Source organism: Rhodamnia argentea, chromosome 6, assembly GCF_020921035.1.
Source record: "Rhodamnia argentea isolate NSW1041297 chromosome 6, ASM2092103v1, whole genome shotgun sequence".
NCBI lineage: Eukaryota > Viridiplantae > Streptophyta > Magnoliopsida > Myrtales > Myrtaceae > Rhodamnia > Rhodamnia argentea.
The window spans coordinates 17,209,191-17,237,189 of NC_063155.1; the positions used below are offsets into that span (position 1 = coordinate 17,209,191).

Below are 27,999 nucleotides of genomic sequence, written 5' to 3' on the forward strand. Positions count from 1 at the left end.
AAATAATCGAAAACATAGCATTGGGCGGGACGTGATTACTTCTTTCATGTTCAGGCAATTTTGCCGGTACATTATCCCCTTGTTTTTTACCTCCTAATTCTTTCCATTCTACCAACAGAAAAAAAGTGCAATTTGGTAAAATTGGATAGAGGGATGTATCTTCTACTTTTCATATTTCGATGCTCCTAATAACTTATGATTACCAAGTATTTTTTCACTGTGCCGATCCTATTTGGACAAAAAATTAAAGATTGCAACATATGCGTTTGGCCATGTCGCTCCACGCTAAAACCCCATGCATCCCGAGCATCCATTGGGAGGTCGAGCCGCCATCCTCGCAGCGAATTCCGGCTCGGATCTGATGCCCGGTGGGCCTCGTTAACCTCGGCTATCAATCATGTGGACCCCACGTAAATCCCGCAACATCCTGCGGTTATCCTTGGCAACGCCACGTGGACCGGGTCCCACGCAGGTATTTGCCCCCTTCCGGCCCATCTAACTTCGACGATGCAGGTCTTCGCCTACAATTACAATCATGTGGGCCCTTGGTTGGGCCCAAAAACATATTTGGGCTTTGGTGGGCCCAAATAATGCCAGCGGAAACCATTTTCAACCCCAAAAAAAAAAAACAAATAAGAAAAATCACAAACACAAAGACGGGGACACGTGTAATTTGTTTCTAGCCGATCCAACGACCGGAAGAGCGCGAGCGCTCGCGCTCGCCCCAGAAGCTCCGGTTGTGGACGTGTCGTGCCTTCTTCTTCTTTTTCTCCATCATCTCTCTCTCGCTCTCGCTCTCTCGAAGCATCCAACAATCAAAGGTCAATTCGTCAAAGTTCCGCGAGCTCCTCGTGCAGGTGACGCTCTCGTCTCTCCTCGATTTCGCGCGATCTCAAAAGCTTTTCGCGTTCTTTCAAGTCTACGAAGTTTCTCTCGGTTCTGATGGTTCGTCGGTCGGTGTTTGTGCTCGTCGACTAGGGTTAGAGGTGGTTCTTCGTCGGCTTTTCCCCTCCGTTCATTTCATGCTTCGAATGAGCTTTTTGATCGTCCGGCTAGTGTTGAGACTTTCGAAGTTTCTCTGTTCGTATCTGTTGACGACCGAGGTCCTGTGGTTTTGGGCTGTTCGTTGCGCGTTGGTTTCGGATGGCTTGTCAGTCTGTTTCTGTGCTGCGTCGCGTTGTTTCAGATTATCGATCTGTGTATTGCTTTTCGCTTGTCTCATCTTCTCAACTTGAGGTGAGAAATAGATGACTTTGTTTCAGGTGATCATAGTGTTGCTTCCGGTTTCCTTTAAGAATCATCATGGCCTTCCTTTTTAGAGAATGAAAATAAAATTTGTAGGTGCATTATACTTTTTGGGAGGGTAGTAGGTTGGTGAACGGCCATAATATTCGCTGGGTGAGGCGATTTGCTACAAATGAGATGAGACTCGTGGACACTGATATCTGTCGTTCGGTTTGATGATACAAGTTGCTCGGTAGAAGATTAGTGTGTTTCTTGATATGGTGAATTCTTCTATTTCCAGGAAAAGCAAAAATGAGCCGCCGTTCTAGCCGCACAATCTATGTTGGAAATCTGCCTGGGGATGTGCGGATGAGAGAAGTGGAAGACTTGTTCTACAAGGTGGCTGTACTATTCCCCTCTCAAGATTCTATCAAGCATGGGTTTTCACTAAATTAATCTTTCTATGCGTCTTATTTGGAAATTGTTGATATTACTTTGTGGGTATGCATAATATATCCCTTACGCTTTTGATTTCTGGTATTTGCTCGTGGTTGACAATCTCCTTGCAGTATGGGCCCATTGTTGACGTTGATTTGAAGATCCCTCCCAGACCACCAGGCTATGCTTTTGTTGAGGTGAGGATCGAAGCCCAATGTCAGTGGCGTTATCTTTTGTTGCTTTTGAGGATGTCTGCATAAGTTTTCCTAAAACATTGGATCTTTTTACCTGTTATATGTGATGAATTTTTATGCTAATATAGTTTGAAGACCCTCGTGATGCTGAAGACGCAATTCGTGGTCGTGATGGATATAAGTTTGATGGTTACCGTCTGCGAGTGAGTCTCCTGACTTTGCATTCTACATGTTTCTTTTATTTTTCTTTAGAGCTTTCTCTATTGTATGTCATACATAGACTCTTCTGCATGGGCAGAAAAAAGAAGCTGATATCATTTTCTTGCATCATGCAGGTTGAGCTGGCACATGGTGGGCGAGGATATTCATCGTCTGTGGACCGATATGGAAGCTACAGTGGCAGTGGAAGTAGCCGTGGAGGAGTTGGCAGGCACTCTGACTATCGTGGTATGTAGTATCTTCATATGGTGCCTTGTTGAAACACAGCCTAGTAAATGCAAACTAAAAACTGTAATAACCCATGTTGCAGTTTTGGTCACTGGATTACCTTCTTCGGCATCATGGCAGGACCTGAAGGTAAGATGGCATGTCACGTCATATGCTCGATGGGAGATTTAGTTTATTGGCTGGATTCGCTGATTGTAGGTATCCTAAGAATATGTTCAATGTGTAGGATCACATGCGTCGGGCAGGAGATGTCTGTTTTTCTGAAGTATTCCGTGATCGCAATGGTATGCAACAAACAAATATGTTTATGTCTTTATTCTTTTTATCACTATTATTCGCTGCCCTATCACATGATATAAATTTTTCAGGTGTTGCCGGAATTGTTGATTACACAAACTATGATGACATGAAATATGCCGTGAGTTGTCTAATTCAGAGTTCATCTTGTGTTGCTTTACCTAGTTCCTTAAAATAATTTACATTGTATGTTGTTTTCACTACTTTTGTAGATTAAGAAACTTGATGACACTTTATTCAGGAATGCCTTCAGTCGGTCTTATATACGGGTAGAGTGAACCGTGCCTCTTTTTGAAGTGACAAATCCCAATTTATTTGCCTTGTGTGCCATTTATATGTTTAAATGGTTCTTCTCTCTTGGTTGTATTTGTGCAGGTAAGAGAGTATGATTCAAGGAGGAGTTACTCTAGGAGTCCCAGTCGTAGCCCTTATTATTCAAGGAGCCGCAGCCCTAGCTATAGCCGTAGCTACAGTGACAGAAGCGGAAGGTTTGTCTCAATGCTGGCAAAGCTGACAATTACTGAAGAAATACAATCTACTGTGACTGAGTCAGCATGCTTCTGTGGCAGGTCTCCTAGGAAGAAATACTCGAGACGGTCTCCATCAGTATCGCCAGCAAGGTCCGTCTCTTCTAGATCCCATTCAGCATCTTATGGGTCTTATGCTCGCTCTTACTCAAGGTAAGTGATCTTTATAATATTTCAATTTCAGTTTACTCCAATTTTCTCGCTCCTGGTACAGATTGAGTGCATGTATGGCCGAAATCCAATGAAATTAGTAGCTTTCTTGTTCTCTTTGATGGCCTGGGATACTTCCATTAGATCTCTTTGGATGGTCATGATATAACCAGAATTTTCGCTTCTTTTGGGTGCACATATTTTCCTTTTCTCCTGTCGACTATGTACATTGGGATTTAGGTTGTATAGATAATGCTTAGCATTCTTCCCTAAATGTAAAAAATTTTATGCAGTAACCGCTCTCATTTTTTGCACGTGCAAACGTTTGTGTGGTTGCATAAAACCAATATTGTTCCATTGCTTTGCTAGTAAATGACATCTGTGTGAGCGCTACCCTTCTAAAGTTACTTGACCATTGGGTGATCCCATGGTCAACTGGGCTCTGTGTGCAGTTGCAGCAAATGTATCTCAAGCAGTTAGCACTTGTCCTAGCTTCTGCCTGTTTCCTGAGTATGGTGTCGTTTCAATCTGTGTTCGTAATAGTAAACTGGTTGCGTTTGTTTAAAATTTTATTCCTGAGATGTAATCTTCAAATTATGAAGATCATAGATTGCCCCCTTCCACTAAATTGAGCTTGGTGGTTCTTGTAACCGAAAGCATTCATGGGCACATCTGTGCTGCACAATGTCGCATCCCTTGGTTTCCTTATTCGTCATCCTACAGTTTTCGCTTGCCATAAAGATTTCTCTCTATTATGGAATAGAGGAATGGAAAGACTGACTTAATGGGGAATTTTCGTCCAAAAATTTTATGGTTTGAGATCGTCCAGGCAAAACTTACTCGTTTAGATAGCTTATTTTGGTCCAACTAAATATGGAAAGGATCATTTTCATAGGGAAAATATCTTCAGCTTATATGGTGCTTGGTCTGGTAAACTGCATCCTGGGTTGGCTTTTTTTCACCATGTATTTGTTTGGTGATTTGTGAGCTGGTTTTGGGCTCTCAGTTCAGTGAGTAGTGGTACTCTTTGAGCTGGATTTGGGCTTTCAGTCAAGTGAGAATAAGTTTGCTTTCTTCCAACTCCTTTTACGGAGCTTCCTTTGTGTCTTCATCCTCAACTTTTCAGCATTTAGCCTAACAGTTATCTCAAATCTTAGCTTGCCATTACAAAAAATTCCGAAGTCCATTTCAGCGTGTCCAGGCAAAACTATTCTACTGTTTACCCTCTTTTCTTGTTGCAACTTCTTTCCCCGTTCTGGACTCTAGAGATAGGAAACTACTGTGCTAATCCCTTGTCTTGCCTTTTGTTGATGATACTTAACATGTTTGCTTGCTAGATCAGGAATCTTCTGGCATCCTGGGGATCCCTCATAAGGACCTTCATGGGATGTGGTGCTACTCTGTAAGTTGTTAAGGTAAAAACCGTGTTTTGTAACGAGTGGCTACATAACTGGAACTAGACCGAGGCTGAATTAATCGTAAAATATGGTATTCCATCTGGCACTGGGCGTTCTCTGAGTCTGTCGTATGCATGGATGTGATGATTTCAAGATAGATTCTAACACGATGCAGCTGGTATTAGGGATCAGCAATGCGTGTGCACGTCCAGAAACCGGGCTCAACCCTCTGTTCGGTGACTCAAAAATTTAGGTTGATTGTAGTGTAAGTGACAGTGAAAAGAAATCTATCCTTCTCCTGCTGGAAGAGGATAATACTTTGGGTCCTTTATGGAAATTTGACCATGTAAACTGTGATGTGAGGCAGTTGAACTGAGCCTGATCATACTCAAAGGTTTCGAAGTGTTCTGAGTGGGTTAATATGGTATTGACATCTGGACACTTTTGCAGATCTCGTTCAAGATCAAAAACTCCACTGTCCCCTGTAAGTGAAATTTTAGACACAATTCATTTTTATTCCCTGTTGAGAAGCTCTGTGTGAAGGAAATTGAAATTTGAGTTGAGATGCTTCAACATATGCTGCGTTGACACTATTCTAAGCTATGTTTTCATACTCATACAGGCTCCTCGCAGAAAACATGCTGGTCGAACCCCGAGGAGCTTATCTGAATCTCGCTCGCCTTCTGTACTCTCTCTCTCTCTCTCTCTCTCTCTCTCTCTCTCTCTCTCGCGCGCGCAAAACCAACCTCCCCCCCCAACCCCCAAAAAAAAAACCCCCAAACCTTTCTTTTTCCAAAAACGCATGTCAGTTGATGATGTATTTACGCAATGTAAGTACTATGTTGCAGCTGATTGTGGTCTTATTTTGTCAGGTGCGATCTCGAAGCCGTTCAGTGGACTCTAGGGAATACTATTGAGGATGACTTTCTGACTCTTTCCAGTTTCTTTGGAGGGGAGAAAGTTAATAAATCTTTTGGTTGAAGGCCGAGATCTTAGAAAGTTAATAAATATCGCTTTTGTCCGTTTGATGACATTACATATACTTTCAGATTGTGGGTATCATTTGGGCAAATCATGTGTTGCACCATACGTAGTGTTTGCTTTTGCGAACAGATTTTATACCCAGTATTGCTTTAAGGAGTCTGTGACATTAAATGGTCCGTTACCCATGCATAAATCTTGTACTATTTTTGTTATGTAACAATAACCAGGTGTAGGAGATATGGTTGTGGGACATACTTGAGACCCTGACTGAATGCAAACATTGGTTTGACTGTGGTTAATCCTGCTTTTACTGGTATTTTGGCAACATGATGGTCAAAGTCATTATTGGGAAAGTAATCCCCGTTCTGCCTGGATTGGGTCATCTCATCGAGATACGGATGTACCTTGATTTAGCTGTTATGGTTGGTCTCCATTTTTTGCCTTGCTTACGGCTCCGGAGACCAATCTTTTAAGCAAATTAAGTTCACGACAGCAAGTTAAGGGACCTGGGCTCTCTAGTGTCATACGATTTATCGGATGCAAAAGGAGTTGGTGGCTCAGCTGACCCCGAAAGGCACGCGGAAGCTTTATTGCTTGCAGGATTTGATAAAAACCATGCCAAAAGAACCCTGAATGGGCTTAGAGATAAATGGCATCCACTAACTTTTTAATCGATGTCATTGGGACTCTTAAATTGCTTGGGTCACTGAATTCTCAATGTTCGCCCAAATGATGAACATTTGAGTCCTCCTAGCTGGTTCGAGATTGACCTTGTCAGTCGTCGTCGAGTAGTATAGCTGTCAGGAAAGCACCATCATCTGATTCCGTCATTATATCCACGTTATCAAATGCTATACTTGGAACACCAAGGCCAATCAAGAAGAACTGAGCTGCAAACAAAGGGCACCTTTCCAAACAGATTGCAAATCGCAAGTTCCCGAAACATAGATCAAGCAACATCCCATATGTAAACTACTTCCCAGGCCTTTACTTTTCTGGCCAACTCCAGTCCTCGGGTGGGTCATCTATGAACCTTTTTTTCTGGGATGGATCTAGCATCGATGCCCACCCAAATTGACATAAGTTTGACTAGTATGACAGTTACCACTTCATACCAAAAAAATGCTTCCTGGACTCCGTGATTGGGCTGGAAATTTCTGGGGATTAGGTCCGGGCATTCACAGAGCTTTATCTCATTTTCCTTTTGGCAGATCTTGAATAATAAGAGTATTTAAAGAAACTTAAACAGTCCACCACGGCACCTCGTGGATGTGGCTACCAAAAGATTGTTTTTTTCTCGGCCACTCCACAGATTGAGTCTGATCGGAACAGGACTCACAGACAGCAAGCATGAAGTATTGTTAAGCATACATATCAGTTCTGAGTCATAGTACTTGCAGTTTTAGCTTCACCGGGGAAAAGGGACAGCGTTTATGAGTGAGGAGTCCTCTCAGACCCATGCCTTAGGCGGAAGCTGTTGGACCTGATGCCTGATTCTGATCCACCTGCTGGCTGGTGGAAATGCCAGATGGACTCTCTATCAACCTGGCTCGGTTGGAATGACTGCAAATGATCCCTCTCCCATGCATGAAACCGAGCTGACACAGGGTTTTCAGGTTCCTGGAAGTTTGGGCCTGAGGAACTTGCTGGAATGAAATAGAAGCCGTTGCTCTGTTCTGATGACGATGAGGCCACTGAACCCATGTGACTCATTCCTCTATGAGTTGTAGATCGCCGAGTCCCAGGAGCAATTGGCGTACGAGAATGACTAGGTTGTTGCTGGTAGAATGCCTGCGGAGCTTGGCCTCTATTTCTACCTCGAGGATTACTGCCCGGATAGGAAGGAATCAGCGATGATGGTACAGAGCCCCCAGATCTAGCCCCAGAACTGTAGAGATTGAAACATTCCCATTTTAGTAAAGGCATAAGCAATTTAAGTGGCGTAATTTGGAACCATCGCACAACTGATTAGTCGACTTTAACTTGGTGATTTTTCATCAAAGGCCAAATATAAATTGCAGCCCACCGAGTGGACTACCTAGGGACAGTTTCTTAACTGTGAGAACATAATTATAATTCTGTTCCACAATCCAAGGAAACTAAGCCTTCTAAAGTTACAGAGTAAGATTATTTGGTGACAGATAGACCAGGCAGTCTCGCAATTCCCAATCATAGCAGCTCTATCCAATTTTAATAGCATTTTTGCTTTAAAAGGAGAACTTAGAACATCATTTTCCAATGCATACCTGGGGCCAACAAGGAATGGATGCATAAACGAAGCTGGTCTTGTTATGTCAGAGCTTGTCCTAGAGGACCGCTGAACAGTAGTAGGCGGAATTGAAGGTTGATCAGCATTACCAATACGCCTGCTGCTGGTAGAGAAAGGAGATTGGTCCCAGCTATGAAATTGAACATCCATGGTGGGAAAGGCATAAGAATTCGGTACTTCACTAGGTAATGATGGGCCATTCCAAGGATTACTAAAGTTTGTACCATCTGGGATGCTCCCATTCGAACTAGATGTGGAGGGGTGTATTGGTCCAAAATAAGCGATGTACGGGCAGGGATGAGCAGCAGATGATACAGAAGATTGCTCAGAAAACATAGCATGATGCACCCGGAGATCATTATCTGCATTTCGTTGTTGATAAGTACTACATCCTCCACAAAACTTAAAATTCAGAAAACTACCGCTCAACATGTCAAGAGAATCTTACATGCAGGTGCTGAAATTTCCCCTTCACTGCAAAAAACATCATATTGAATATCAGAAAGAAAATCCTGTGAAGTAATAACAAGAACAAATTTCCAAAGTTCTTACTGCACAGAGAGAGAGAGAGAGAGGTGTGCGCACATGAATTATAAGAAATGATAAGGTCAAAGTCGTGTTATGGTTTATTTATACAGGACCCAAAAGACAAACAAGCATGAGCGGGCCCACCCCATTCTCCATTGACTCACAAGGTACCTTTTTGACCCGTAGACAGATATGTCCAGCCCATCATAAATTGAATTCTATCTGTTCAAAAGTATAGTAATCCTGACTAAACAAAGATATGCTCTTGAACTATCCACTCGATAGATAAGCCAAACAGAAAAGCAGATTTACATTTATCAGTTCAACATTCTTTACAATAGCCCCGTAGCTCAACAAGGTTCATTCTGTTTCAATAAAAAAGGAAAGAGGTGAAAAATAAAACTCCAAACCAACCTATCCTCCTCATGGATGCACCTGTTTGTCAACAACATCCTAAGTATTGACATCTGCTACTTAGCTCCACGGAAGTCAACTTTGCTTCCTTCCATTCATTCATCAATCGTAAATTAATTGGAAATTATACTCGGTTGTTATGGATTATGCGTAAGCACATCCTGCTTAGAGCCTAATAAAAACTTCCTTAGAGAATACTTTTACTATCCAGAAACAGTTGACCAGTCATGCACTAGAAGAGATCAAAGGGCACCTATCACCAACTTCTTCTTATTACTCGCTTTCTTTTCCTTCTCTCAACGCCTAATCCGTCAACATCCCACAGTTACAAGGACGTAAGCTCATCATTTGCATCCTCACCACTAGGTTTTAATTTCATTTAGCATGTTGTTCCAACTCTTTGATCAATGCATTCCACTTTTCACAAGAAAATAATGAACTATTAAATTATCTATGCACTAAATGATCACCAATATATGTGCCTTGAAACATTAGACATCCATTTTTCAGTGGTTTCCTTTGAGAAAGTAGCTGAGATGGTCTTTTCAGCTACCAACAAGAAAGCTAAATAGAAATTTTACCCTTTCTTACGGTTCATTTACAAATGTTTAACTTATAGGTACTTCCTGTAAGAATTTAAGAAAAGACAACCACGAAAAGCTCTTCCTGACAAGCATGGAAGTCAGGAATGTTCTTCCATATCAGCAAATGAGAATTAAGAGGTAATCGGATAAATAATTAATAAATAATAAGAGGCAAGCATTAGAGTTCAAAATAACTCTTACTCAAAAGAAGGCAGCCTTGCTAATTGCCCATATGGACACCAGTGAACCCCAAAGGTCTGCAATAACATCACATAGAGTTAACAATATCAGACAAAACTGAAAAAGAAAAATATAACGATAAATTTCGTAACTAAGTGCACAAAGAACAAGGATGTCCAAAGAACACTACTAAGTAAAGAATGATTGCGACACTGAGTTCCCTCCTTAGCAAAATATTCAGGTATCATTTGAAAGTGAGACAGGATTTATAATTGGTTTTGCAATTCGATTCACCACAAGCATGGTGTTAGTATCATCTAGAGAGATTAGGAGACCACTCAAACAAGTAATGTCATCATTTTCCATCCATTAACTGAATCCTCAGAGCCAAATAGTGCGGTAAAAGAATCAGGACACAAGCATGGAGCTATAAGCCACCACCGTAAGTCTTTGCCAAATTTTAGAAGCTGTTCGCAAACCTGTTGGCTCTGTTCACTCTAGGACTCTGAATACATCCTAGCCAATGGTACAAATAAAGGAATGAACTCTAAAGGCTATGCTTAGAAAATGAAGCAACTAATCCATTTTACAGCATGACATGAGTCTCTACTACAAACTCACCTCTAAAGTACTGCTAGAGATTCAAAAAATAAAGAACACATTGGCTAGTCTAAAAAAGATACTAGTTTGTGTGGTTGACCACAAGATGGACTCGGTGAAAACAAGTTGAGCCACTCAAGAGCTACTTGAGCTTGATTGACACTGTTTTCGAGAGACTAATTTCGAGCATGACGCATGACTTTCAATCAAGTATAATTAATGGCAAAGACTGTATTTTTCTCTATATATTTCACCTGATATTAAGTCTACTTGGGTTGTGTCAAATATTGAATCATTGGTTTGAATCAAGGTCAATCAAAATTGATATCGGATCGAGATCGAGCTCGAGTTTAGAGCACCAATTATTTGTATCAGATCGAGTTTGAGTCCCTTAATATGTAGGCTAATGAACCCTTAAAATACTAAGTCCGTCAGATCACTTAATGTACCTCTTTTGTAAACCAATATCAATATACCGGGAGTTTAAATTCAATTTCTTAAAGCCTCAAAAAGTGGAGACCTCCACCGAAGGGAGACATCATTCAGGGTGATGCAGGATAGTTGCTAAAGATCTACTAATTATACAACCAGCAAGCATCATAATTAGATGACAAACTTTCTTTGCCTGCAATTGAAAACTGAAGAGAGCAGCACAACTTCATTTTATAGGTTCCAAAGAAGAAAGAAATGTAATGGATGTTAGGGGAAATATACTCTTAATACTAAATCCTTTCAGAGAGAGAAAGCTCAACTATGGTATTCTTAAAATTGATGGCAATTAATTTGGACCAATGGCTTTTTTTAATTTTTTTTTATTTCCAATTCCTTCCTTAGGAATATTTACACAAGCAATACTTCCAAAGTAACCATGATCTGGCTTAGTAAATACATATAAACCAACTGAAATGTACATCTGATGTATTGGAATTTGATAAGATGCCGATGACTAATTGTACTCTATGTTGTTCTACAGCAAGTTAATGCTATCTTCTGTATGGTAAGGCAGCAATACATGAACCTTAAAGAAAGGATATGCAGTGCTTCCTAATTAAAAGGGGGGAAAAAAAACAAGGGACGGACTTCCTTAAGCAAAAACAGACTCTAAAATACAAAGGGAGAGAAAATGCCGATATCCAACAGCAACAACAAGGAGTATGAAGGAATGCATTAACTATTGAAAAATTAAATATAACCGTGAGCACAGTAATAAAACCATGAGCACTAGTATCATCATTTAAATGCTTCATTACCATCTCAGAATAACTTAAGTCATAGAGATCCTCCTCATGGGCCCAGTCATCCAAGCTAAACTCGGGAAGTGAACGACAACCACTAGCATAGAGCCATTGTCCCTTCTCAGTCTTCCGGCAGTTTGGGCACTGCATTGCGCCCTTGCAATTGAATGCAGAACCAATGCAATCTGAACGGACGTGAGTTGGAAGAAAATGAATAAAAAGAACTTCAAAAAGGCTCAATCTATAAGAGCAAATATGTGGACCAGAAAAGAGATTTAAGCATTTTGCTGATCAGAAGATGAGGACAATTTCATCTGATATGCTACTTTTCTTCCAAGAACTAGGATATGATTGATTTCTCAGCAAGTTAACCAACATAACCATATCTGGTTTTAAGGACCAGTGAAACCATATACTATAAAAGGTTGACGCTGCCAATGGAAATCCAAAATGTACTCCAACTGAGCTGGACCACAAGATCAGGCATCATGCAGGCCATTGATATCCCTTCAAAAATATTCGCTGCCCTAGAGCTCTCTGAACTCTCAGCAAGATGTCGTCATTTGTTTTAATAATTAAGTCAAAATCACAAGCAAAAAGCATTGTTGCTACAAATGAGAATGCTAGTTGACTCGTTGGACAAGCATCCAGCATCATGCAAGCCATTGGCATCCAAACCTAAAAAATGATTTACCCCGTCCTCCTCACCATAAGTAGGATCTTTGTTGTTATTATCCGATAAATCATTAAACAGTATTAGTCCACACTTCGAAAAAATAGTTTCACTTCTAGGGGCAGTACACAGATTCAAGGTTCTTATCTTTTTCTTTCCCTTTGCCGGGGCAAATCAAACTTCTTAACTTTCATCACTCCCATGAAACCATCATAAGTCAAAGAAAATTTCCCGAACTTGGAGCAAATTCACCTCTTAAAGCACATACACGAAAGCAACTAGTCATTTGCTTTAGCATGTGGCCGCTTGATCCTGGTTAACACCGCTTGTGAAGAAAACACCCATCTTCGCAGCCGATGCACAAAGCAATATTTCAGACTCGCATAACTTCACTCACTAGTAACAGCCAGCGTGTCTGCCTTCTGTCGTAGTATAGTTCTCTCCATTGACCAATTTTAATCGATCTAATTCAGTTCCAAGTAGATTATTAATTCAAGATCAAGATGCAAGGAAGAATTAATCTTCAATTAACCGATCGACTCATCACATCATCCCAAACTCATCAAACCATTCTTCACCTCCCCCGGAATGCTCAAAGCCAGAGAAGAAGAACAAAGAAAAATTTCATATTTGAACAAGAGCCATCGAACTCAATCTAATTGCAGCCAATTAATTTACATTCGCCAAATTTCAGTCGAAGGAGCCGTCTCAAAGCCAATCCAAAATACCCCAAGCAAAGCAAAAAAGGAACAAACTTCAAGCAGATCGGATCTCAGAAACACGACCCGAAACTCTAAATTCCTCAAAAGCTCACCTAAATGGAACTGATGACCGCATTGAAGCTTGGCCCACGACCGATCCCCATTGTCGGTGACGACCTCGAGGCAAATGGAGCAAGACACGGACCTGCCTCCGCCATCGCCATCGTCGACCGCCACGTCGTCGTCGCCCTTCAACCCCATACCTCGATGGGAAAAAAGCAAATCAACCCAACAACCCCCCGAACGTCGTCCCTCCAAATCAAAGACCGAAGGAAAAAAAAAGAAAACCCTAATCCGATTCCGGAAATCGACGAGCTCCCGGATAATAATTTAAGCAGGAATCAGACCTCCCCGGCCTGCGATTTACACACAGGAGATCGTCGGATCACGAATGAGGGCGAGAGGAAGGTTCGATGGAGGAGAGAGAGAGGAAATGGAAGAGGTGCGTGAATCAATCGGGGAGTGGGAAGAACATGGAAACGAAGAAGGAGTCGCTGAATTCGGATTTAATTATTATTGGTTGGTTCGTCTGGTCTGGCTTAGCGACCTTCTCTTTTTTTCTATTTTATTTTAGTTTTTCTTTTCTTTTTTTACTTTTTCTTTGGATTACTGGATTATTTGTGTACGTGAAGCGAGAGGGGGTGGGTTGGCGTCCGTTGGATTTGGGGAAGGGGACAACGTTGTCCGAACGGGACAACTGGACGGCGGCGATTGGTTTTGGGTGGGTTGAGTTCGGATTGAATTTGGTTGACTATTGTTGGCCCGGTCGGGTCTCTCTCTTTTTCTTTTTTCTTTTTTCCTTTTTTCTATTCTGATTTTTTTTGTGGGAAATTCTAATTTTCTTTTTCATGTTTTTCTCATTTTTTCACTCTTTTTTTTCATTTTTTTTTTTGCTGGCGACAGAAATAAAGTTTTGTCATTTAGTATTAATGCTTGTCAAGCAATCAATTCCAAATAATTATTTACATATTTTCACGCACCGAGCGCAATCGAAATTTGAGAAATTAAATTGTTTTGTGTAGCAATGTGCTTAACAATTGTCGGAACAAAGTTATTAACGTAGCTCAAGAACAATGATAGGTGTAAATTTTCATGTTGTGCAAGCGAAGGTTGCAATCTTCTTTTTCCATTGTTTTCTAAATGACTCGTTCGAACTTCAAATAATCACCTCCTCTTTCTTTTGTGTGTTCCATTTGTTTGCTTCGGAATTCTAAGATCTTTTCTTTTTTTTATGGTATGGTAACAAAAGCTCAAAAATCAGCGAAAAATTCGCATAAGCAAAATAGAAATACACTGAACTAGTCTCGCACAAGGCACGTAGAAAATATGGGCATCTATAAATTAGGAGTGTCAATAATTCGGTTCGATTCCGTTTTTGAAGAAAATCGAACGAAATAGAATCATTAAAAAGTAAGCTTGAATCGAACCAAATTTTATCTTAAACTAAATATGAACCAAATAAAAAATCTAATTCGGTTCGGTTTGATTTACGATTTTTTCTTTCTTTCTTTCCTTCCTTTTCTTTTTTCGTTTTTTGGTGGTTGAAAGCCGACGATGGCTACGAAGCCCCCCACGGAAGTTGATTTCTACAGCAGAATTGTTGCCATGAGCACCTTAAAACTCCCGAGTTCTTAAATAATCAATAAAAGAAAATCCAGAAGAAAATGAAGCCTGGTCTTGAGATTGACTTTCGAGTTACATGGCTCACGAGCTAAGTAAAGACTGAAAAAGTCAATTGCGTTGAATGCCTAACAACCTCAACACCACCAACCTTTTCATGAGCCATCATCAATGGAGGATCTCATCGTGTTGATTCCGTCTTAAATATTGTCTTTTTCCCTTGCGTGGCTATAACTCCATTAATGGTTCTTCTCTTACTTGTACCGAGACTCTGCCGTCTCAAGGCAGTTAGAATTTGCAATCAGAACATAATTAGTAAATTTGTGGAGTCGTTTAACTTGTTAATTTCAAGATTAGGTCCCACCATTAGACAATCTCTCTCTCTCTCTCTCTCTCTCTCAAAATCAAAATTCAGAATCAAATATTAGATTCATGAAGGTTTGAATACTGATTCACGTCGCGAGGGTACATTCCCTCGTGGCATTTAGTAGGTAGCATCCATTTTTAGATGCCTTGACCAACCACCTTTCGCAACTGTTATCCCGTCGAACTACATTACTTGATTTTCGTACGATGAAATGTGGATCAAACAGCCCTTCGATGTCCCCGAAGGTTTCAAGTCTATTCACATATTCGGATCCAACAGCCCTTGCGTGCCGCGCGCCGAATCACGGGGCACGCAAGTTTTTCGTCGGCCAACATGCGAATCCTATCGAAACCGATATCCCGCGCGCCTTTAGCAACCGACGGTAGACACAAGCTTGACGTCCCTAAAGAGAAAACAACTGTGTAATCGCTAGATACAGATGCTCTCTCTCGAGGTGATCAGTTGATGAAGGCGGTGGTGGGCTTGAAGCAGCGCGGATTCACTTGGGCCTTGGATCTCCGAACTCTGGAATTTAAGCCCAAATCTCTGTTTCATTTATATAGAATAAAACGGCATTAACTCATAAGAATCCGTTGTCGTCCAGCGGTTAGGATATCTGGCTTTCACCCAGGAGACCCGGGTTCGATTCCCGGCAACGGAAACTTTTTTTGTTTTTTTGTTTAGACTTTTTCTTTTCTTGGATCGAAAGATGAATAAATTATTTTTCGCTCTTTTAGCTTTCATCTTTGTTTAACCTTGCCTGATGACTGAAGATGATCAATGCTTGGGCAGATCACGATACAAGAACCACGTGCAAATTAAAAAAAAAAAACTCAATTATCCTCTTTTCTAGTCACACATTGCTTAAGAACTACGAGTTTAACATTTGATAATCACACTTTTTGCCCAGATTCACAACTATATTCTTTACTAGCTTGTCACCCCCTAAAAATAATAGAAATTTCAAATCTAGCCAAAAACTTTCGCCAGAACTGTGGCCTGGACCAGATATTTACACTGTGCTCCACCTATGTTCTTGCTCAACAGGTATTCCAGTTTCGCGATACATTAGCTTCCATGTACTGCTTCCAAGCCTTGAGAGCACCAAGGACTCTGGCGTCCTCCGGCTTCTCCTTCGGTCTGTAACCATTCACGAATAAGCCCTTAGCAGCGAACCCCATCAGCTCCAACGGGTCCATGTACCCACGCATTCTCGACATGAAGGCCCCTCCTTCGTAAGAGAAACCCATCCTGAAGTACCGGTCTGTGCCCGCTGTATCTTTTGGGCCGGAAAGATGTTCTTCTGGTCGTATGTGCGGAGTTTGTGTCGACGGATGCAGTTTGGAATATGCATCAGCCTCGATACCCAATGACTCCCAATCGACCTGCTGCACCACACCAGCGACTCTTGGTGAGTCCTGCATAGAGTGCGTGCATAACTGCAACGATTGTTCTAGTGCTAGCTTGTCAACAAGAATTTTCAACTCCTGTAGTCGGTGACCGATCCGGGACGCCATGGCATCGTAAAGTTTGCCTCTTGAAACATGTTTGAGTCCCTCCATATTGAGCAGGTCATCAAAGTGGATAGGATCACCAATAAGCACAATCACCTACTCTCGAAATTCAGACCAATATATTGCATCAGAGGTTAGGCGATCTCCGTTTTTAAAGTGCATCAAATAACTGAAAGTATACTTTCAGAGCTTGTGCCTAAGACTCAAACAACACATTTACTCAGAAGGCTTTTTCTCACAAGTCAGCAATACGAGTCAACCAATGAAGATTAACAATATGAAGTACCTCCAGAAGTTCTACAATAACCACCTTGTTTAGAATTTGTTAAGATCTTCAGGTATTAATGTGACAGCTTTAAATTTTAGCTCCATAGAATTAAGTTGCTTGATAATTTGATAAGCCCTAACATAACATATTTTCCATCATTGAGTCAAATCTTTTGGAAGAAAATTGCATCAACACCTAGCTACATACCGTCTTGCCAATCCTTGGAAAGTTGGCTCCAATAGGCATGATATCTTGCATTCCTGTATGCACAAAAGGTACAACCATAGGAATGCTGTCTGCATCGAGTATTAACCTGCAGTAGACAAAAATGGAAAGCCAATGAACATCAAGCGCCCAATAGCTCCACACAGCAGATAACTGAACATATGTTCTAGACGGTATTCCAGCAGATGACCAGCCAGATTAAGGGGCAAAGAGATGTAAAAGCAAAAGAAATTGAATATTTGAGCTCAAGCCACTCGAAGTTTCACTAAAAACTTTACTAATTGAGCTCCACTAACACAGCTCATCGTCACAGGGTCAATTAAACCAAGCTGTACCCCTGGCAGCAACGGCCCTAACTTTCCCACTACCAATTGATAAACCATCTAAAGAGGGCACTCTTCACCCCTACCAAGTTTGACTAGGGTGATAGAATAAATGGGGTCTTGGTTCTTCTAATTTTGAACAGGGCAATAGGGAGCCATTTCATGGTTCGACGGAAGAAAGATACAAACTCTTCTACTACCAAAAAACGCTCAATTGGAAGAAGGAAGGCACCAGATCATAGAGAAGGAATGGAATAGCCATGGGCCACAATGACAGGGAAAGAGGGAAAGAGATGCGAAAATCGAGTATCAGATGCTAACATGTCACCTCCCAACACCTCTCTTCACTGATCCTATGGTTCTCCCACCATCACGAGAACGACTGCCTTCAGGAAAGATGTGAACCCACCCACCACTGTTCAATTTTGATATAGCCATGTCCATACCCTGAAAAATGTACGACAGACAAAATATATTAGATTTTATGATGGCCATAAAACCCCAAAAGATACAGTTGCAACATTGTCATAATACTCATAGAGGACACAGTTTCCAATTGTCAAATGTGGAAGGTATCATTGCGATTTACAAAAAATCCTCAGATGGTCATTATCGTGCACCATGGTAACATATTAAGTGATTGAGAGAGAAAAACTGAGTGAAGACATTCATTTCCGATAATGAAATCGAAACCTGGAGGTTTCGTATTTTACAATCTACATGGGCTATCTTCAAAAAAGTGGAACCATTATCACAGATGAAACACCGCAAGGCAACACAGAACTTGGATCTGCGCAGAACTCAAATACAAAGTCACAGCCCAAAGATGACGAAACACAGAAAAAGAAACGATGAGATGGATTCATTTCCAAAAGAGTACACAATGTCCAACAAAAACAACAAACAAGCCATGATGCACATTCTATATAGCCTTCCCGACTTGATCAAAGTAAACAAGTATGCAAAATGCGATAAAGAAAAATAAAACTATGATTATAAACATAGAGAAGAACAAACCATGCCAATAGAGAAAAAGCGAGGCTATGCAAGAACCTCCATCTAGTTGAATGTCATTACCTTTTGATAAATCCCCTCACCACGTGAAACTGGCAGAACTTTTACGGATTGAAAGAATGCAGAAGTCACGGGATTGCTAAAACATCGATCAGTTGCACAAAGTGTCCATCTCAGGTTATGAGCATCCAATAGAACACTTGGAGGGAGAAGTGAAGCGATAACAAATGGATCATCCACAGAAGCAACATGATTGCTTACCTAAATGACAAGATCCTTGGTTAGTCATCTCTACCAACATGTTAAAAGGATCATAAAAGGAAGAGCTTAGATGCCCGATTTGCAGGCAGGCTGATCTATACCGTGAGAAGGGGCTTATTTTTGGGTCTGTGAAGCAGTGCATCATGTAGCTTCTCTACACCATATACCTGCCATAACAAAAAATATTTCAATAACTCCATGCCTGAGACTTCAGAAAGGGTAGACAGTTCCCAGCCAAGCAAACTGGTCCCACCTGAACACGATTTAGGCCATGCATAAACACATGGCACATATTCCCTAAAACAGGCACAGCAACAGCTCGAACCATTCGAAGGGCAATAGAATCTCCTTCAGCATTAAATTCCTCGCTGACTGTTGTACGAAAAATTCAAAAGTCAACATTTGCACCTTACTTCTCTCAAAGGAGTTAAAAATAAACATTACGTATAAAATATAAAGCATTTAAAATATCCACCCCAGAGATTCCAGCACACAAGGTAAAAAGGAAAATTTCATGCACTAAGTATATCAAACCTGTAATGGAATGATAAACTGAACTTAGTTATTATGAGTAATTCATCAGATGCGCTGAGGAGTTTGGTTTCCTCAACTTGAGGACGCAATACCAGGCTGTCTTTTAAACATTTTAATGTACCTATATAAAGAAGGTTATGCTATCATATAATTCGCCCCGGCAAATATCAAAGAAGTCATTCAACTGTCAGTCATCTTTGCTTTTAACAGTTGAAACCCGATTTGTATAGCAGTCGTCATTATCCTTTACAAAACAATCAGCAATCGCTGTCACTTCATTGTGCTATATGAAATTTCTTTACAAAAATTATGCCTTTACACAAGCAGCTACAAAACATACGTGGCACACTATCGGCGCCACATTGTAATCTCCTGGGCATATTGGTCACCATAAGGGTTCCAAATTCCATATTTATGGAGGAAAAGCCCACATCCAGTGGCAAGCCATGCTTAGTCACTATGCTAATTAGCTCGCCATTGATTTCTCCATTATATCTGTTCCTCGTCCTCGGCTTAGATTGCGGTTTTCACCCATTTCATAACTCTACTTATTAAATCACTTGGCTGGTCAGCTTCGCTAAACACTATCTCCTAGCAATTGACTCTCGAAATCTTAGCTCCCACTAATTCCTCATTGATCCAACTAGCATGACTTTACATTAACCCTCTGATCAACATTAAAAAGCATGTACAGAGAATAAGAAAATAGAGCTGGTAACAAAGGACTTTGAAATCCTTATTTTTTCCTTCATTTAATTTTTTTCCTTTTGCGATCGCAATAAGAATTGTCATCACTCCACTTTCATCTCATTGATCGAGCTTTTACTTCAGCCTATCCCCATGGATAAGAAGTTGCTTTTTAAATTTGATACCATTCACATAATTGACAGCAGGCCGACTTATCCATCATTAGATTATTTGTCCTGACCTTTGTTAAATCCCTGCATTAGTCAAACGTTATGTTGTGACCAAATCAGATGATTCAAGTATACCAGAAGACGCATTATTGGCTTGCAACATGGACCGTATGTGAAAATGCATATGGTAAAATTTCATAGTTTTCTCAACCATCGCATCAAGGGAACCTAGCCAGCAAATTTTAATGTCCTTAAAATTAATCCTGAATAAATCTTCAATTTATTTTTCAGCTATTCCTTGACATACAAGATTACACATGACACAAGTTCTAGTATTCCTATACACGAAACAGGTCAAAAGGTACTTTCTCAATGTACACATTGAAATCATCCGTGCATTTATTTTCCACACGAGGAATTTAAAACTCCACAACAGCGTCATGTGGGCATTGTAAGCCGGTTCCATATCATCCAAAGCATCTTAAAAACCTTCACGAGCAACATGAACGAGATCAACTGGCATCATAAATAGTCCCTCAGGCTACGTATTCTAAAATGATACAGAGTGAATCAAGCTATCAGCCAAATGAAATTTACATCCAAAAGCATGTGCCATGTACAAGCACATCAAAGCACCTGATGACCGCGGCCTCCACTTCGGAAAGGGGGAAAGAAACCTTTCGAATTCAATAATAGCTAGCTGGAAAGATGAAAAACCCAAGAACAAACATCCTCAATCCTCAACTCCGTTTCATCGATGGGATGACTGCTCCGCCATCTAACGCCTACGCCACAACACAAGTGCGGGAATCAACCGGAGAATGCACAATACCTCTCTTGCGGTAGAAGGACGACGACGACGGCAAAGAATCCCTCCGGAAATCTCGGAACGTCTGGAGCCAACGCTGCACAGTCGAGGAGAAGTAACCGTCGGTGAGCAACGCCCGCCCGCGACGGTGCTTATCGACGGCAACGACCCTGAAACGGTCCCTTAGCCGGAGCTGCAGAGACCGAGCTTTGCTCTTCCACAGATCGCCTCTTTCGAACCACTGCACGCCCATGTCTCTAGACGCGAAACCCGCTAGTCAGACTGTCGGGCACATACACACGAAGGAGGGAGAGAGAAAGATCAGAGAGCGGTGGCCATGGAAATGCGCAGAGAGAGGTGGAGAGAGAGGAGAGAAGCGCGAGCGTAGAGCGAGAAAGAGGGTTTATACTTATAGGGGGAAACAGAGGTCGTTACTATTACTAACGTGAGCAAGGGGGGGTGCGTAGTGCGCACATTCTTCTGGATAGGGAGGAAAGTATCCGCGGGCCCACCCACTTTGGACCCATGTGGCAACAACATTGGCGTGAAAGGGCCCACCACTTTTGACGAACCGGAGATGGAAATAGGACCGCTCTTTCCAGAACAATCCAAAGGGGAAATTTTTTCCAACTTGCATATTTACGGTTAAGCGACTGACATGTGTATTTTGAATTATTTTTGTAATCGACTAGTGTCGTTTGTTGGTAGCACATTGGATGATTGTCGGAAAGGGACAAAATGAGTAGTTCTAAGAGAACCGGATTGAGATTATTTGACAGTGAAGTTAGAAAAAAAAATAAGACAAATGATGCATTTCTATTAGGGATACTGTGTTTGGAAGCGTTCATGATCTTGAATGGATGATGAACAATTTTTCGAAAGAAATTGAGCGAAGAAGTGTTAATCGAGTGATTTCGTGATAAATAAATATTAGTTGGTAGCTTTTACTTTTGATGCAATGGTAATTCTGAAAAGAAAAAAGTGAGAGAAACAACATTTTTGACCTAAAATTATAGATGCATAATTGATATTAGACTACATATTCTTTGACTCTCATACGATTTTCTTTTATCACAACCAACCAATGGAAATCGATTGACCACTGCCAAAAAGAAGATGAGAACATTACCAAAAAAGTCTTAAACTTATTGCAATTATATCAATTCAATCATAAACTTTTTTTTTCCCGTTTTAGTTATGAACCTTTTACAATTATGTCAATTCAATTCATTTAGCAGGCTAAAGCCAACATGGCTCTGTCGGCGCTAATGTGATAATTTTTTAATAATTATTTTAACATTTTAAATTTTTTAAATAATTTTTTCTATCTTTTTTTGAGGGTTTGGGCAAGAAAGGGTACCAACTGCTCCAAACCCTTAAAATGGAAAAAAATTAAAAAAATTAAAAAAATTATTAAAAATTGTCACGTTAGCACCGATCGACCAAATGAACTGAATTAGCACTTAAAAGATTTAACACTCAATTGACAAAAAAAAAATTAAGGACCGAATTGATACAATCACAATAAATTTAGGGCTTTTTTGTTAATTCTCACGAAAGAAGGCACGTGAGATTTAAATGCTCATTCTCTTTCGTTCTTCTTTTTCAATCTATTCTTCTTCCTTCTTCCATTCGTTTCCCATTCTTCATAGTAAGCATACCGGCAATAACTCTTGTATCAGACCCAACTTGAACACATCTATGACCTGAATTCAGATCAACCCATATCTTCTGCCTCCACGCGGGCGCTCCAAGTTCAGTTCTTCAGTTCCCTCTCAAACAACTCTTGCAAAGCAGCACTCCATGGGAAGAAAGTTTCATAGTACAAAACAGAAACAACCGATACAACCTCATTGAGATTTAGGTCAATATATGACTTCGATCAACTTGATGCGTGCACAATTTGTTCTCCCCCATGTGGTGCACATTTCAGGTGGGATCCCGGCTCCAACCCTGCGAGATAATGTCCCTCACATCAGAAGAATGTAAAATGATTTCAATTTGAAGCAGAGTTAACATAGATACGAATATAAGGCAGCTTAAAGCATATTCCGTATCGTGGATTTTGGCTCTGCACTCAAGAACTCAGTCTGCTAGTTAGCATCCTTTTCATCACTTCAGCGGGATGGCAAAGGAAAAAACAAGCGACTACATTTGTTTTCTTGATTTGGATAAAGTGATAGTTAGTAGAACGTGAAATTGAAATGTTTGCAGATGACGGAAACTATGCAAGAATGTTACTTTGGCACCTACGTGAAGGATGCCAAAACGTGTGCTGCCATGGGAAGATTGCTAGCAGATGAAAATTTGATAATTTGGCTTCAAACCTCCCACATTCAAATAGTTGACATCAACTGCAACATCCCCTAAATCATCTGGACAGTGAAACCAAGCGGCATTAGTTAATTCTGTCCAAAATATTCTGCCGGAACCAAAGTTCCCGACAAAAGTCAAACATTTCCCCATTGAGTTGATCTCCAAATGAAATTCAAATAAGAGGGAAAACAGATGAAATGAAACCTTCGTATAAAGTCCTAGCAAACTGTACATATTCAGGGATCAGATCCTGGTATATAATTCCATCTGGGCGAGCATCCAGCACCACAAGGACTCCTGTTTCATCACCACCCGATTCAAGTGAGCCACTAAATTGTAAAACAAAAGGACTGCAAAACGAACCACGTGTCAGTGCCAACACCAAGCACCTTAATTACCAGCTGAAATACCAGTAAAAGATACAGATATCCAGACAATTGCGATGAATTAAAAGGAGATACCAAACGAGCCATTTCAAGATGTTCCGCAAACAAAAGCAGGGTTCATCAGGAATTGGAAAGGCTCAGCTGACTATTATGAAATGACATATTTTACATTCTCTGGCAAAGAAAAATGCATACCACAGAGAATTACCTGGTGACACCCAAGAATTGGTGGAACTGCTTGGTAACGGAGCAAGCCAAAGAATGTTCCGCAAGTTCATTGAATCATCATATGTTACGTTTGAACCTGAAATGCAGCTAACAGCCTGAGTAACAAAAACATGGACTGGACAAAAGAACTAATAACTTCCAATGCAATATGCAAGACTGCATTTTTCCATCCCAAAAAATTTGCAGATTCTTCTGATTACAACGTATGAAACTGTACTAAATTTTCAGCAGTCTAGAAGTTTGGCACAAGAATGAAGGACAGTATATGTACAATGTCTCTACAAGGTCTTTACCTGTTTGGCAGTAACCCATATAGTACGGAAACACTTCCTTGTCATAGGAGGGGTACTCCTTAGCATGAAACCTACCATGAGTGACGCTCTAACGTCAGTAAATGCACCTAAACAGATACATCTCATGCTTAATGCCCAGCACATAAATTTCCTCCTCTAAAGGCCTCCTCAGTGGAGTACAATCATACCGAAGAGAAGTACGGTTACTTACAATATACCAAGCCTCCCAGTGTCATTGGCGAGAAAAAGGTGACCGTGGAAAAAATCATAGCGGCTCAATGTCACGTCCAACCCAACAGCAGAACCACGGGATTCGATGAGTTCGAATAAAAACTTAAGGTATGCATTTAGCTCCTGAAAACAAACAAACTAGAAAAATGTTTCACCATTCTCCAGTCTTGGGAAAGAAACACATGGTTGTGATAATAATGCAAACCTCACTAATGAAGCGCCTTCCATAGGGCGCTCTCGTGAGCTCGCATCTGTCCTCTTTTGATCCTTCAACATCAGGGACCTATAACAATCATATGTGGCATGACATGAGCAATCTCAAGACTCTGGCACAGAACAATTACGAAAATCGATCTCGTCTTCTCGTCGCGTACACACTGAATTATTTCAAGTGAATCTGTGCATCGTTTGGTCTAATTATCCTTCTCCCAAAAATGAATCCTATCTAAAGATTCCCATAAGAGTATGAAATTGAACCTTCGAGTTCTAACAACGACGGATACAGGCTCAAGCATTGATCGAAATTGCGTCACTGTTTGATCAAATTCAAACAGTGACGTAATTACAGGCGATTCTTCTGCGACTTTGCAGATTCCGGAAATCACTTACAGCAATAGGTGTGGGATCGATGGCGCGATGGATAGCTCCGACATCGCCGCCGGAGTCCACGGCGAGCCGTGCCAGCTCGAGGACCGGCTCGGGAGGCCACCAGATGAGCCGGTCCTCGTCTCTCCGCCTCTCGCATTCGGCCCTCCGACCTTGAACTCCATCGCCGACGATCAGCTTCCGGTTGACGGAGGAGCATTTGGAGGTCGTCCTCGGAGAGAAAGGGACCAGGAACCTGAAGCAGGATCGGAGCCTACCGGCGATGACGGGGTTGACCGAGGAGGAGGAGTGGGCGGTGGCGGGGCCGAGGAGGGAGAGCAAGTCGGAGGGAGTGGCTTTGGGGATTGGAGACGAGGGCGATGAGGAAGGCGACGAAGAGGATCTGAGAGAGAGGAAGGAGTGGGAGCAGGTTGAGTATGAGGCGGAGAGAGAGAGCGAGAGGAGGAAGGTGAGTCGCAGAGAGAGACTGGTCTTGCTCACCATGTCTCTCTCGCGCGCGCTCTGCGCGGGGATATCGCCGGAGCTGAGGCACCCCGCGGGGGACAGACCTTTAATGAAATGAATCGGGTCCCCGATTTCCGACCCGATCAAAAGTCAAAACCGGGTGTCCATCTCCAGTATTAAACTTCAATGGCTCCGAAAAAATGATCCAACCAAATAAATTTCAGGATCTCGGAAAAATGTTGAACTTCTGGAAGATGTAGAAACTGATTTTTACAAAATACGACAGGATTACGATCCCAACACTCGCGCCCGGGTTTGTCGAGGTCTTGGCTAAGGACCCCCAAGGCTAGGCCCGAGTTCCTGGCGCCTGTGCGTGGATGCCCAACTCCCGCGTTCGAGTACGCTCGTGTCCGGGGTTTCTCGAGGTCGGGAGGCCAGTCCCGAGTTCCCGGTGCCTGTGCCCAGATACCCGACTCCGCTCTCACCAGCACCCAAACCTGAGTCTCCGAGAGGCCAAGCTCGAGTCCTCGGCAACCAGGCTCAAGTGTTCAGAAACGCTCCTGACTCCCTAAAGTGGCTCGACACGCATTTATAGCATTCGGTCGCGATCAGCTCAAAGATATTTTCAGCTGGAGATCCAGGATGCCCGAGCCGCGCTTCGGGTCTCTAAAAGTATCCCTCGTCGCTTGAATGCAGGCTTGGTTTATCTGAAATAGAGCCAATTTTTCATATAGCAATTCTCCTCTCTCTTTTTCAAGATCGTGTTCGATTTTTTTAACTCACTTTCGAGGAAAATAGCAGTAAACACAACGGCTGCGACAGAGTATATTCGACTAATTGAATTACCAAAACAATCGTGGATCGTGGACTATATACAAAAGGCATATGTCAAACAACCCAGTTGCCCAACAAAACAAACAAGCCCAACTTTCGCGACAAGAACCGAAAAACTTAGATGAGACAGTTACAAGATATCCGCTATTACAATACCAACCAAAGGTCCACAGACACCATCGGCATTTTCATCGAACGCCGTCAGAGATAATATCAGCAATGTTTTGTACGCAAATCAATGCGCGGCGACCCCGGCTTCGCCGCCAGCAGAGAGCAGCGGCTCTGTTTCCGGAGCGCCTCCCATGAACACCTTCGCGATCCTCTCGGTGGGGACAATGGGAAGATAGCTGGAGACCTTGTACCCTTTCTCTGCTGTGTTGCGCACCGTCTCGTTGTACTTCTCGGTACAGTAGGCCGCGGTCGGCACGACGACTTGAGCTACGTGAGGGAAGAGAGGGAGCTGGTTAAGCTTGCGCCAGGCCGACACGGCGCACTTCTCCACCTTCGGCTCGTACTTAGAGTACAGATCCTTAGCGGTGGGTTCACACTTGGTGTACACAGACTTTGCGATTCCCGAGGCGGTGTCGACCACGCCAGCCCGTTTGACTTCATGAGCCATGGCTTGAGCTGCCCCAGGAGCCTGCTGAGCCGCCGACATGGCCTGGGAGGAAACTTGTTTGACAACGGGTGGTACACGGCTGTCGATCTTGATCACTGACTCATCAATCTGCAACATAAGAATACCTCCACTGAGCACAACGAATTTCATGAACTGATGATCGTAAAGAAGGCCTGATACTGTCAATGGAACTTCTTGTGTCAAGAACAAACTTGCAGCATTACAGCTAAAAAAATGTCCTACCCATTTTGCAGAATCAATAAAAGAGAAACAAACCTTGCGGTCAACAAATTTGAGGACCTCGATCGGGACATCATGGAACTTATCGTAAACGGGTCCGACCACAGTCTTGACCGTTCCCTCAACGGTCTCCACACCAGGCTTCAATGGACCCGACCGCTCCTTGGCATAAGCGTAGACATTCAAGAAGCACAGCGCAGCGTGAACTGCAGCTACTTGCACAAACTCCAGGTACTTCAGCCTCTGCTCCTCTTCCTTGGACTGTGGAAAAAAATGCACAACGTCGATTTTAGAATGCTAACGCAAAATAATGCCGCTAGAATTGTCAAAGACAGTCACCGATTTCAGCCAGCAAACAAAGATACGAATTGGAAGCGAGTTTCCTTATATTCTTGAACCGAAAAGTTTCTAAAACGTTCCAACGCAAACACCCCTTTCACTTCGGATAAATTCGCGAGAAGACCTCCGTCGTCGCTGAATAAGAGCGCAGAGTTACTTGCTTGGCAAACATCCCAGGTCAAGTCGTGGTGTTTTGAGACATCTCCGTAGTTTGCTAATAAAGACATTGGTCCTCGATTACCGCTAAATGCAATAGAAAACACTCGATCCAACGTCCATATTCGACAAGAAAAACGAAGAACATCGCAAATTATCTCCAGATACCCAAAATCATCCGCCAAAGGAATCGTTCCCAACCGCCTTATAAATTAAGAATCAGAATCGAAAACCTAGAAACTCAACGCAGAGCGCCGTATTATTTAATCTCAACCTCAAACCAAAATCTCATAAACGAAAAAACAGAGCCAATCATCTGCGAACAGAAAGGAAACCCTAAAACTCCAAGATCAACCTCAAAACCGACGCCAAATTTTCACTATGAAGGGAAGAAAAGGAGAACCCGAGGACGAAAACTCACCATCTCGCGCTGCGTCTTGAGATCACTTTCCGCCATGGGTGAAACCTGACGTCGACGCAATCGATGTTCGCACGATGCAGATGGGATTTCGCCGAGCAGGATGGAATAAGACTCGACGCGACGTGCAAAAGACTATATCGAGTTGGATGAAAGCTTCAAAATAGGAGCGCCCTATTTATAGGCGAGGACGAAT

At 41.9% G+C, this 27,999-nt stretch overlaps 5 protein-coding genes and 1 non-coding gene across 24 annotated transcripts; 2 read left to right on the plus strand and 4 right to left on the minus strand.

The window, feature by feature from the left end:
• The first annotated feature begins 726 nt into the window (after positions 1-726).
• LOC115751212 (serine/arginine-rich splicing factor SR30-like) lies at positions 727-5,868 on the plus strand. 17 transcript variants are annotated; one of them, XR_007198708.1, is made up of 15 exons: positions 727-857; positions 1,526-1,623; positions 1,794-1,859; positions 1,985-2,059; positions 2,192-2,303; positions 2,386-2,432; positions 2,530-2,587; positions 2,672-2,721; positions 2,813-2,869; positions 2,976-3,088; positions 3,167-3,280; positions 4,615-4,692; positions 4,867-5,158; positions 5,297-5,359; positions 5,547-5,636. XR_007198708.1 is itself a non-coding variant. In XM_048280454.1 (15 exons), exons 2-15 carry the CDS (start codon positions 1,537-1,539, stop codon positions 5,589-5,591), a joined length of 981 nt encoding a protein of 326 aa, XP_048136411.1. In that variant the 5' UTR covers positions 727-857; positions 1,526-1,536; the 3' UTR covers positions 5,592-5,868. The 17 variants fall into 17 exon arrangements, 6 of the variants coding, with proteins under 6 accessions (XP_048136411.1, XP_048136414.1, XP_030544840.1 ...); XR_007198709.1 differs by having other exon boundaries at positions 4,615-4,679; XR_007198710.1 differs by having other exon boundaries at positions 4,615-4,679; positions 5,125-5,158.
• Positions 5,869-6,700: 832 nt separating this feature from the next.
• LOC115751209 (E3 ubiquitin-protein ligase RFI2) lies at positions 6,701-13,421 on the minus strand. The gene is made up of 6 exons (XM_030688977.2): positions 12,956-13,421; positions 11,484-11,653; positions 9,655-9,710; positions 8,376-8,401; positions 7,905-8,289; positions 6,701-7,546 (listed from the first exon to the last, which is right to left on the minus strand). The coding sequence occupies exons 1-6, from the start codon at positions 13,101-13,103 to the stop codon at positions 7,090-7,092; spliced, it is 1,242 nt and encodes a 413-aa protein (XP_030544837.1). The 5' UTR covers positions 13,104-13,421; the 3' UTR covers positions 6,701-7,089.
• Positions 13,422-15,478: 2,057 nt separating this feature from the next.
• Positions 15,479-15,550, plus strand: TRNAE-UUC. The gene has a single exon. It is a non-coding gene; the product is annotated as a tRNA-Glu (tRNA).
• A 157-nt stretch (positions 15,551-15,707) lies between these two features.
• On the minus strand, positions 15,708-21,094 carry LOC115751208 (tafazzin). Its single transcript, XM_030688974.2, has 7 exons — positions 20,718-21,094; positions 18,748-18,866; positions 18,596-18,661; positions 18,297-18,494; positions 17,548-17,666; positions 16,879-16,984; positions 15,708-16,499 (listed from the first exon to the last, which is right to left on the minus strand). The coding sequence occupies exons 1-7, from the start codon at positions 20,944-20,946 to the stop codon at positions 15,930-15,932; spliced, it is 1,407 nt and encodes a 468-aa protein (XP_030544834.1). The 5' UTR covers positions 20,947-21,094; the 3' UTR covers positions 15,708-15,929.
• Positions 21,095-22,315: 1,221 nt separating this feature from the next.
• Positions 22,316-25,334, minus strand: LOC115751205. Of its 3 annotated transcripts, none has more exons than XM_030688969.2 (8): positions 24,757-25,334; positions 24,353-24,430; positions 24,128-24,270; positions 23,917-23,987; positions 23,604-23,699; positions 23,214-23,306; positions 22,947-23,068; positions 22,316-22,635 (listed from the first exon to the last, which is right to left on the minus strand). In XM_030688969.2, the coding sequence occupies exons 1-7, from the start codon at positions 25,234-25,236 to the stop codon at positions 22,986-22,988; spliced, it is 1,044 nt and encodes a 347-aa protein (XP_030544829.1). In that variant the 5' UTR covers positions 25,237-25,334; the 3' UTR covers positions 22,316-22,635; positions 22,947-22,985. The 3 variants fall into 3 exon arrangements, with proteins under 3 accessions (XP_030544829.1, XP_030544828.1, XP_048136410.1); XM_030688968.2 differs by having other exon boundaries at positions 22,316-22,646; XM_048280453.1 differs by having other exon boundaries at positions 22,316-22,636; positions 22,944-23,068.
• A 732-nt stretch (positions 25,335-26,066) lies between these two features.
• LOC115751206 (REF/SRPP-like protein At3g05500) lies at positions 26,067-27,993 on the minus strand. The gene is made up of 3 exons (XM_030688970.2): positions 27,807-27,993; positions 26,927-27,151; positions 26,067-26,758 (listed from the first exon to the last, which is right to left on the minus strand). Exons 1-3 carry the CDS (start codon positions 27,840-27,842, stop codon positions 26,267-26,269), a joined length of 753 nt encoding a protein of 250 aa, XP_030544830.1. The 5' UTR covers positions 27,843-27,993; the 3' UTR covers positions 26,067-26,266.
• Positions 27,994-27,999: the final 6 nt, after the last annotated feature.